The following is a 10,883-nucleotide window of genomic DNA, read 5'->3' as shown; positions in this document are numbered from 1 at the left end:
ATCTAGGTGTAGAGGCTGTGGTGAGACGAGCAGTGTGTTCTACTGTCAGTGATCTATAATGGCGAGTTAAGAGTGATCATTTGGAGAGATTGACTTACAGCACCTGGGATCAGAAGAGCCACGGAGTGATGTCCGGGTCGCGGTACAGTTGTCCATTAATAAACAGTTTAGCCACCGCGATGACAGCGCGAGCGCCATTAGCCATAGATTTCCTTCTGATGGGAAACAGGACTCTCCGTCGGTCCAGAATCTCTCTCGGATATTGGTCGTTTACTCCGAAGTTGGTCCCCTTCAGTTCGCGGCCCTGGTTCTTCACCTGCTCCTTCTGTTTGAAGCTGACGAACTTCGCTACTATGGGTCTTGGTCTGCTGGACCCGGGTTTCCTCCCGCCGAGCCGATGGACTCTGTGAAAGGAGATGTTTTTCACCGTTTCCTCCGGGAGCTTCAGGTGGGTTTTGATGAAGTTTTTCACCGTGGTCTCAGGGTCCTCCTCCGTCTGCTCTGGAATCCCTGCAAACACCAGGTTCTCTCTCATGCTCCGCGCCTGCAGATCGATCACCGTTTCCTTAATCTTCTTATTTTCATCTGAGAGACGGGTCAAGCCCTCGGTGAGGGATTTTACCGTCTCTCTGAGACCGGCATTTTCTGCAGCCAGACTTTCCACCTGCTTCTGGCTGAATTCTAATGATTCACGTAGCGCCTGGAACTCCTTGTGGAGAATTTCTACCAGACTCAAACGCGCATCAAAACTACTGAGTTTCTTATCTATGGAGATCAGAACATCTGTTGAGTCGTTCCCCGTTGGTGAAATAGCTCCAGGTGAATCCTCATTTCGCTGTCTCTTGGACTTAGATGCGGTGGAGGGGGTTGACGTGTTGTTTGGTTTCCCCATGACGATTCTGTCGTAACAACGATCTATAAAATCTGTCAGGCTGGCCAAATCCTCCCCGCTGTGCTCCAGAGTGTACCTTTTAAAGACACTATAGTCCTACTTTAAAGAATATTTTGATTAAGTTGGCACAAAATACAATCGAATGAAAGTAGAAATGTTTGGGCGCGCCTAGTTTGAATCTGCCGTCTCCCCCGGAACTACGTCACCTACAGCATTAGCGTCACTTACCTGCCACCAGCCTTTTTTTTTTTTTTTTTTTTTTTTTTTTTATGTAAGGATGAGTACATTTAATTTTGGTGTTGCAAAATTCAGGATTACAGGAAAAAGTGAAAAAAAAAAAAACATTTTATTGAACTGAACTAAAAACAAGTGGGGGTGGGTGTTAGTTAAACGATGCCTCTGAAGCAATGATTGAAATACATAATCTCTGTTTACCAAACATATCAGTGAACTTTTAACCCTGTTTAAAGAATCATTGGAGGACTTCCACGTCTAAACTTAGCCGTCTTCCAGCATTTAGAGCCACCATCTGTTACTTTACACACAATTAGATCAATCAAAAGCTTTGTTTGGACAAAGATTTCAGAAACACTCGTGTAGAGGATATTTCATCTTCACCATGTGTTTAAAACCAGGGACAACTGCAACATTCACGCTACTTTACAACATGTATCTTTGAGAAAGCTTTAGGAATTTTTTCCCCTCACACACCAGACAGTACCTAAATTTTGTCCCAAAATATACAAACATTGAGAAAAAGCATCATCCTCCTCAATGGTGGCCTTAAAACAGCTACTAATAAATCCAGATAGATGCAGAATTACAATAAAACAACATTTTTAAAATACTGTATGAGGTTGGAAATCTTTCTGTCAGTTACAATTTTTTACTTGATGCTAGCAGCATTTCTTTAAATAAATTACTCAATTTCTTTAAAAAAGAAATTTAAAAAAAGAATTAAAAAAAGTGTGGGGGGGCATTAAAGCGTCAAATGAACTTCTGGTTAAAGCTGGACTCCATGCTTTTAACCGAGGTTTCTTTGTAAGGCAGTCTTTTCTTGTTTGTGACAAAAAGAAAAGGCAGGATCTTCACTCCAGTGTCCTCAGGGACCCTGAGCAGGTGAGATTTTTTTATGAAATGAACCACAAAAGGAAAAGATGCACAATACATCGGAGAACTGTGGCAACGAGATCCTCACGCCTTGTACTTCTCCTTCCCTATTTCACTAATGACGCAGATATGATTTAGATCTCTAAAGTACTCGTTGTAGTCTAGTGCGTACCCCACCACAAATTTATCAGGGACCTCAAATCCTACATAATCCGGTCGGTAGCCGACGCTTCGCGGCGTCCTCTTCACCAGCAAACTTGCTACTTTAACCATTTTGGGATTGTACTGTTTGAGGAGTTGCAATAATGTCTTCATCGTCTTCCCTGTGTCGATAATATCCTCAACAATCAACACATTCTTGCCTGTCAGAGTAGACAAATCATCTCCACCAATCACTTTGATTTCCCTGGTTGACTGGTCGTTACAGTAGCTCTTGAGGCGAATGAAGTCCACTGTCATGGGAATGGAGCGGTCACTGTTTCGGTTCAGGGCTTTGATGTAGTCCAGCAGGTCTGCAAAAAACTTGTAACCCCCTTTGAGCACACAGAGGGCCACAATGTGGTGTCCCCCCATTTCCTTCATGATCTCTCTGGCCAGCCTCTCTGTCCTGTCCAAGATGAGTCCATGAGGGATGTAGACCCTCTCCAGGTCGGTGGCGTAGTGCTTTGGTATGCAGAAAAGATCCAGATCATAGCCCTGCTCATCATCACTGATCACAACACAGGGGCTGGGTGCCGCCATGTCGCTGTCACTCCCCGTAGTTTTAAACAAAAAGGATATATATGTATGCTGCAGTGATCTTCTAGTAATGAAGGCAAAACGGCCAGGTCGGTTTCGCAGCCTCTTCAGGCTTATGACAGGACACGCATGGAGACGAAAGGCTCGATGACTGCCAAAGGTTTCTGACAAAGGTTACACTGAGTCTGTTGTGCTTTTTGTCGTAACATCAGTATGGTTTGAGCTATGCGTATGGTTAGTATAAAAAGTCTTTTAAATATTCAACTGATATTAATATTTTCAGCTTATTTCCCTTTTACAGAAGTGTAGTTTTCTTCCCAGAACATGGCTACAGACACATGTTGCTAGGTGACATGACGCCCCTCCTTCTGTAACTTTCCACTGTGGTATCAGATAAAACAAAAAAGAAAAAAACTTCAGAGAGAAGCCTTTACTTCTGCAATAAAACCACATGCAACATAAGCTGTTTCCACCAAACACATCTATATTTACACTTTTGTTCTGTATTAGCTAAAAAGACTCATGTATTCATTTACTGGTACAGTCACATGATCGGTGGTTCATTTGCACTGTTTAGTTTATATGATTTTATTTTCTGTTACTCAGTGAGCAAATGTATTCTTTACAAATGTTTGAGAAATATATCGTACTGATCTGTTTCTGGTTTGAGATTGAACAGAGATAAACAAAATTCCTTCACATGGTATTAGGTCATGTCTATAAGAAACACACATAAGTTTCCTTGAATCAGTATTTAACAGATATTTAAATTAATTATAAATCTATTATTAATTAATAGAAAAATTCTGGACAACGTCTTTAGGTAAATACCAACATGACATAACAAACCAAAATGATTTTACAAGTCTAGTTGACTTTAGATACAAAGCTATATTTCACACAGTTTATTAGAGATGTAATGGTGTCTCCCTGAGGACCCGGAAATTCCGCCACACACACAGTGATAGATTCCAAGAAAGTAATTTATTCAGTCCGGGTAATGGAGGAGATGAGCAGGGTTTGGTCCAGTAGGAAGCGGTGGCGCCTTCCTCAGGTAAAGCAGGGAATAATATCCTGAAAGGACTCCAGAAACAGTCAGTATGATCCACAATCCAAACGAGCAGAGATTTAAGAAGCCAAGAGTCATAAACAGGGATAGGAGGCAGACTACTTAGCTGGGGCAGGCGAATATCCGTGGTCGTTCCAAAACAGGTCAAAATCCAGGAGAGCACAAGGCAGGAGCAGTCCGACAGGGGATGAGGCAAGAGAAGTCCAAGGGCCGTAACTGGGTCAAACACAGGAATCAGGAAACAAGAGTAAACGCTGGACATAAACAAGGGAAAACAATGCTGACCATCTGGCAGGGAAACAAGGACTGGAGTGAGCTTAAGTAGGGAGGGGAGCAGGTGAACAGAGTGAGTAATCAGGGCAGCACCAGGTGGAGCAGATGAGTGTGATGAGGAGCTGTAGGCCCAGCAGAGCACCAACCATGACAGTACCCCCCCCTCAAGGGACGGCACCGGACGGGCCACCAGGCATGGCAGGATGAGAGCGATGGAAATCCCGGATCAACGTACGATCCACGATGAAGAGGGAGGGAATCCACGAGCGCTCCTCCGGCCCATAACCCACCCAGTCCACGAGATACTGCAACCCGCGACCACGCCGCCGGGAGCGGAGGAGGCGCTGAACAGTGTAGACCGGACCCCCAGCAACGAACCGGGCGGGAGGAGGGGGAGCGGAGGCGGGAACCAGGGAAGACGAAGCGACAGGCTTGATCCGGGAAATGTGGAAGGTGGGATGAACCCTAAGGGTCCTGGGAAGGTGCAGACGAACAGCCACAGAGTTAATCATTTTGGAAACGGGGAAGGTTCCGATAAACCGTGGTGCCAGCTTACGGTTTGCCACATGCAACGGGAGGTCCCTGGTAGAGAGCCAAACCTCCTGGCCAACCCAGTAGGCAGGAGCCGGAACCCGCCGCCTGTTAGCGGACTGGGAATAGACAGCAGACGTGGTCACGAGAGCCCGGCGGGCACTCCGCCACACTCGCTGGCAATGGAGAGCGGCAGCATGAGCCGAAGGAACCCCAGCCGGGCGCTCCTGCACACCAAACACCAGGGGCTGATAACCAAACACAACATAAAAGGGAGACAGCCCCGTGGCACTGGACGGAAGGGAATTCAGGGAAAACTCCACCCAGGGCAAGTTGCGAGACCAAGTAGACGGGTCCTTTTCGCACAGCATGCGGAGCTTAGTTTCCACCTCCTGGTTGATCCTCTTCGTCTGGCCATCAGTCTGGGGGTGGAACCCAGAGGAGAGGTCCACATGAATGCCCAGGAGGGAGCAGAATTCTTTCCAGAACCTGGAGACGAACTGGGGGCCCCGATCGGAGACTATATTGACAGGAAGGCCATGAAGACGGAAAACCTCTCGGGACAGGATGACGCTGAGCTCCGTGGACGTGGGCAATTTGGGGAGGGGAACCAGGTGAGTCATTTTAGAGAAGCGATCCACAATGGTGACTATGACTGTGTGACCACCGAACGGGGGAAGACCAGTGATAAAATCCATGAACATATGGGACCAGGGTCGATTAGGAATGGGGAGAGGTCGTAACAGCCCAATAGGTGGGCGACGAGAGGCTTTCGACTGACAACAGAGTCGACATGCCAGGACAAAGTCTTTGACATCCCGGGCCAGGGTGCTCCACCAAAACCGAGCCCGGACCACAGATAGGGTCTTCCCCACACCCGGGTGACAAAACAAGCGAGAGCAATGACAAAAGGATATGACCTCCGACACCTGGTGAGGGGGAACAAACAGACGATCCACGGGGCACGCTGCAGGTACCCGGTGGAGAAGATGGGAGTCGACAACCTTGCGCTCAATTCCTAGTCTGGTCGCCGCCAACCGCACAGAGGCTGGCAGGATAAAGTCCGTCGGATCCTCGGACTGTTCAGTCTCAGGTGGTTCGTGGAGTCGAGAGAGTGCATCAGGCTTAACGTTCTTCTTCCCTGGTCTGTAAGACAAGGAAAGGGTAAAACGGTCAAAAAACAAGGACCACCGGGCTTGTCTGGGATTCAGTCTCTTAGCCGTCTTCAGGTATTCCAGGTTTTTGTGGTCAGTCCAAACTATGAAAGGCTCCTTGGCCCCCTCCAGCCAATGTCTCCATTCCTCCAGCGCCAATTTCACAGCCAACAGCTCCCGATTGCCTACGTCATAATTCCGTTCTGCAGCAGACAGACTCCTGGAGAAAAAAGCACAAGGATGAGTCTTATTGTCTGCATACCTCTGACTCAGGACTGCCCCCACTCCGGAGTTAGAGGCGTCAACCTCCACGATGAACTGACGCGATGGATCTGGAAAGCAAAGCACAGGTGCAGAGGTGAACAACTGTTTCAACTGTCTGAAGGCTCCATCCGCCTGATCCGACCAGAGAAATCTGTGTTTGGGTGATGTAAGTGCATGAAGAGGTGATGAGATAGAACTGTAAGCCCTGATAAACCGACGATAGAAATTGGCAAAGCCCAAGAACCACTGGAGCTGTTTGCGGCTTTGGGGCACTGGCCAGTCCTTAACGGCTTGAACTTTACCGGGGTCCATAGACATGCCATCGGGGGTGATCACGTAACCCAGGAAGGAAGTCGAAGTTTTGTGGAATTCGCATTTTTCGGCCTTGACAAAGAGTTTATTCTGCAATAAGCGGAGAAGCACTGCACGAACATGTTCCTTGTGGGTAGTTAAATCCTTGGAGAAGATCAGTATGTCATCCAGATAGACGAAGACATACTGACCCACCATGTCTCTTAGTACATCGTTGACCAACGACTGGAAGACGGCGGGTGCATTTGACAGTCCAAATGGCATGACCAGGTATTCGTAATGCCCTGTAGGGGTGTTTAACGCCGTTTTCCACTCATCACCTTCCCTGATATGGACGAGGTGGTAGGCATTTCGCAGGTCCAACTTGGTGAACACGGTGGCTCCCTGTATTTGGTCAAAGGCGGTGTTCATTAGGGGCAGTGGGTAACGATTCTTTACCGTAATGTCATTGAGCCCCCGGTAATCGATGCATGGCCGAAGCGACCCATCCTTCTTCCCAACAAAGAAGAAGCCCGCACCCGCTGGAGAAGACAGCCGAATGATGCCGGCTTTCAGGGAGTCGTTGATATAAGCGTTCATGACCTGATGCTCAGGACCAGACAAGGAATACAAACGGCCCCTAGGGGGAAAAGTTCCGGGTAACAGCTCGATCGGGCAGTCATAGGACCGATGAGGCGGTAGGGAGGTCGCATGGTGTTTGTTAAATACCTCCCGGAGGCCATGGTAACACTGAGGGACGTCGGCTAGACTAGGATAAATCTCAGGACCAGGTCTGGGTTCTCCAACCGGAGTGGTTGCGGTTCTGAGACAGGTGGATGAGCAGTAGGGGGACCAGTCCATGATTTCCATGTTAATCCAGTCAATGTGGGGATTGTGATTTCTCAACCAAGATGCGCCCAGAATGATCGGCACCTTGGGTGAATTGATGAGCAAAAAGGAAACCAGTTCACGATGATTACTCCCTATGACTACTTCCACTGGAACCGTTTCTTGAGTTATTTTATGCAGCACATGCCCATCCAAAGCCAAAACCTTTACAGTCCTTGAAGTGGGTTTAGGCAGGATGTTAAGGGCTTGGGCTAATCCAATATCCATAAATTCTGTGTCTGCACCCGAGTCAATGAATACGGAAGCTGCCCTTTCCTGTTCGTTTATTATCAACTGCGCTGATGAAGTACACATTTCTGAGGTCTCCGATGATTTCTTCTGACTCAGTAGGCGCCTCACTTCTTACACTGAGTCTGTTCTTTTAAAGGACAGCAGATAGCTTTGTGACCGACTCCTCCACAGTAGAGACACAGCCCCTCCTTAAACCTCTGTCCTTCTCCTGGAAAGGCAGTCGTGTCCGCCCAAGCGACATGGGTTCCTCCGTTTCCATGGGGGCGTGGGAGCTGTGAGTAGGTCGGTCATGAGTCTGCTTACCCCCTGTGTCTGACTGACAGCCCAGATGAGAGCGCTTACGTTCCTCCTGCCGCTCCTGCAGTCGGAGATCGATGCGTGTGGAGAGACTCTCCAGCTCGCCCAGACTCTTAGAGCATCCCGTGTAGCCAGTTCATCCTTTATATCCTCTGCGAGACCCTGGTAGAAAGCGTTGCAGAGTGCTGCATCATTCCAGTAACTATCTGCAGACAAGACATGAAAATCAATTATATAGTCCGTGACCCGCCTCTTGCCTTGTCGCAGGGTTAATAACCCATGCGCCGCCTCTCTCTCCGGCAAAACTGGGTCGAAAACCCTGATGAGGGCTTTAGAAAAGTCCCTGTAAGAGTAGCAGAGAGGGGAGTCTTTTTGCCATTCAGCGGTGCCCCATAACTTAGCTCTTCCCGACAGTAATGACACCACATAGGCCACCTTAGCTCGATCAGATGGGAAAGAGGTTGGTTGCAGCTCAAACTGGATTTCACACTGAGTCAGAAATGGCCGACACTGTCATGTTTTTGTGTGTCTGAGTTTGCAGGTCAGGGTGAGCAGGTTACCATGGGGACTGAGGGCGGTGTCTGGAGCCACAATTGCTGCCACCTGCAGCTCATCAGCAGGCTCGTTATCTGGCTCTTCTCCCTGCTATTTAGGGGCAAGCAGGAGCTCCAGCCATCGCCAGATTGTCACACGTTACAGCGTGGTAACCAGGCCTCATTCTAAGTTTTACCTTGTGCCTTGTTCTCAGTAAAACTTATCTTGTCGTCTTTATTCCTCAGCCTTAGACCGTGTTTCCTTGGATCACCACAGCACCTTGGATAAGGACTGTCCCCATGCCAAGCCGACTGCCTGCCTGCTCGCCCTGCCTGCAACCAAACTCATTCCACCTCCACCAGAAACCATCTCCTGGCTTACTCCTCCACCGTCAGTCTTCCTCTGGACTACAGTAAGCCGCTGCCATTGCAGACAAAACCCAGCACCCTCTCAGACCCACATTAATGCTCTGCCCTCTCATAGGACGTGCTTCCCGTACCTGGACCAAGCCATTAACATTCATTATAAATAAACATTGTTTGCATCTCCCTCGCCTCACTGAGTGTTCTGCATTTGGGTCCACCTCTTTGTACCGCAGTCCCCGATCGTGTCAGACACTGCGACTGCTCACCGGTGAAGACCTCTGGTGGGGTTAATCGTGGTTCCCGAGTGGGCGGAACAGGACTGAAAAGGTTGGTTGGAGGGAGCGGGGAAGTCTCCGACCGGGAGGGACCTGCAGGTGAAGAGAGATTAGTCAGCATAGACATGAGATCCTGCATATTGGACTCCAGCTTGTTTATAGAAGACTCGACACAGGAATGCCACTCCTGTGTGGGCGACGGGTCCATTTTGGCCAGATAGTACTGTAATGGTGTCTCCGAGGACCCGGAAATTCAGCCACACACACAGTGATAGATTCCAAGAAAGTAATTTATTCAGTCCGGGTAATGGAGGAGATGAGCAGGGTTTGGTCCAGTAGGAAGCGGTGGCGCCTTCCTCAGGTAAAGCAGGGAATAATATCCTGAAAGGACTCCAGAAACAGTCAGGATGATCCACAATCCAAACGAGCAGAGATTTAAGAAGCCAAGAGTCATAAACAGGGGTAGGAGGCAGACTACTTAGCTGGGGCAGGCGAATATCCGTGGTCGTTCCAAAACAGGTCAAAATCCAGGAGAGCACAAGGCAGGAGCAGTCCGACAGGGGATGAGGCAAGAGAAGTCCAAGGGTCGTAACTGGGTCAAACACAGGAATCAGGAAACAAGAGTAAACGCTGGACATCAACAAGGGAAAACAATGCTGACCATCTGGCAGGGAAGCAAGGACTGGAGTGAGCTTAAGTAGTGAGGGGAGCAGGTGAACAGAGTGAGTAATCAGGGCAGCACCAGGTGGAGCAGATGAGTGTGATGAGGAGCTGTAGGCCCAGCAGAGCAGCAACCATGACAAGAGAATAAGCATGCTCACTGGGCTGGTAATTTGATGTTTGGTTAATTTAGATTTTACCACCTACAGACCCTTTATGATCATGTACATGTTTGTGGGAAAAAAATATTGAAATAAAAAGTTTTTTTTTAAATTATAAAATCTGACATATTGTAGCCAAGACTGTCATTAGCAAAAAAAAAAAAACCTGCAAAAGAGTCTGCTGGGAACTAACATTTTCTGTTACAGTAAACAAGCAGAACCAGTTACTGGATGGAGTTGGAGCAGAGTTAAATGCGACCAGGTCTTGAAGGAAGCAGGGGACGTTGAGTCCATAGGGGCCATATTCAGTGCCTCCATTGTAGAGGCAACTGACTTGGCGACTGGCTGTAAGGTAAGGTAGTTAGTGCCTGTTGTCGTGGTAACCTCAAAACCAGATGGTAGGACACTGGTGGTGAGGGATACTGTCAAGCTGAAAAAGGAGTCTTATCATGCCTTTGTAGCCTGTGGGTCTCTTGAGGTAGCTGAGAGATACTGGTAGGCCAGATGTAAGGTGGCTTTAGTGTCTGATGAGGCAAAAACTTGGGGAGTGAAGGTTGGGCTTCATCAGGGCTGCTCTTTTCCAGAGGTTCTGTCCATAACTTTTATGGACACAATTTCTCTGTGCAACATTGTAGGGGTCCAGTCTGGTGGACTCAGGATTGGATCTCCGCTTTATGCAGATGAAATAGTCCTGTTTGCCTCATTGGGGCATGATCTTCAACTATCACTGGAGTGGTTCTCAGCCAAGTGTCAAGCAGAAATACTGATAGAGACACATAATCATTGATAACAGTAGTCTACATCCACTGTTTTAGTTCTTCTGATACTCAGGGAACAAAAATCATATTGTGTACAGATGTTTGAAAAATGTGTTGTAAAGATCTGTTCCTGATTTGAGAGTAAAGAAAGATGAATAACATCACTGCATCAGGTGATAGTTATTATGGATGGATAGATCCTGGATTAAATGGGCGGAGCAAGTACACATCTGGGAATTTGCAGCATACTTTTCTGGATGAGTTCTTTGATATGGAACAGTACTGGGGCCTCAAGTACGCATATTGAGAAAAGGTCCATGAGGGAACTGTATACGAATAGCTGAAAGGTCCAATTTAAACCTGGAAAACAG

General features: G+C 47.8%; 1 protein-coding gene across 1 annotated transcript; it reads right to left on the bottom strand.

Moving 5' to 3' along the window:
* Nucleotides 1-1,164: 1,164 nt before the first annotated feature.
* Nucleotides 1,165-2,900, bottom strand: LOC121639919 (hypoxanthine-guanine phosphoribosyltransferase-like). Its single transcript, XM_041985521.1, has one exon. It carries the CDS (start codon nucleotides 2,741-2,743, stop codon nucleotides 2,087-2,089), a length of 657 nt encoding a protein of 218 aa, XP_041841455.1. The 5' UTR covers nucleotides 2,744-2,900; the 3' UTR covers nucleotides 1,165-2,086.
* Nucleotides 2,901-10,883: the final 7,983 nt, after the last annotated feature.

Source organism: Melanotaenia boesemani, chromosome 5 (assembly GCF_017639745.1).
Source record: "Melanotaenia boesemani isolate fMelBoe1 chromosome 5, fMelBoe1.pri, whole genome shotgun sequence".
Taxonomy (NCBI): domain Eukaryota; kingdom Metazoa; phylum Chordata; class Actinopteri; order Atheriniformes; family Melanotaeniidae; genus Melanotaenia; species Melanotaenia boesemani.
The sequence above is the reverse complement of the archived record's forward strand: the minus strand, read 5'-3'. Positions and strand labels throughout refer to the sequence as shown.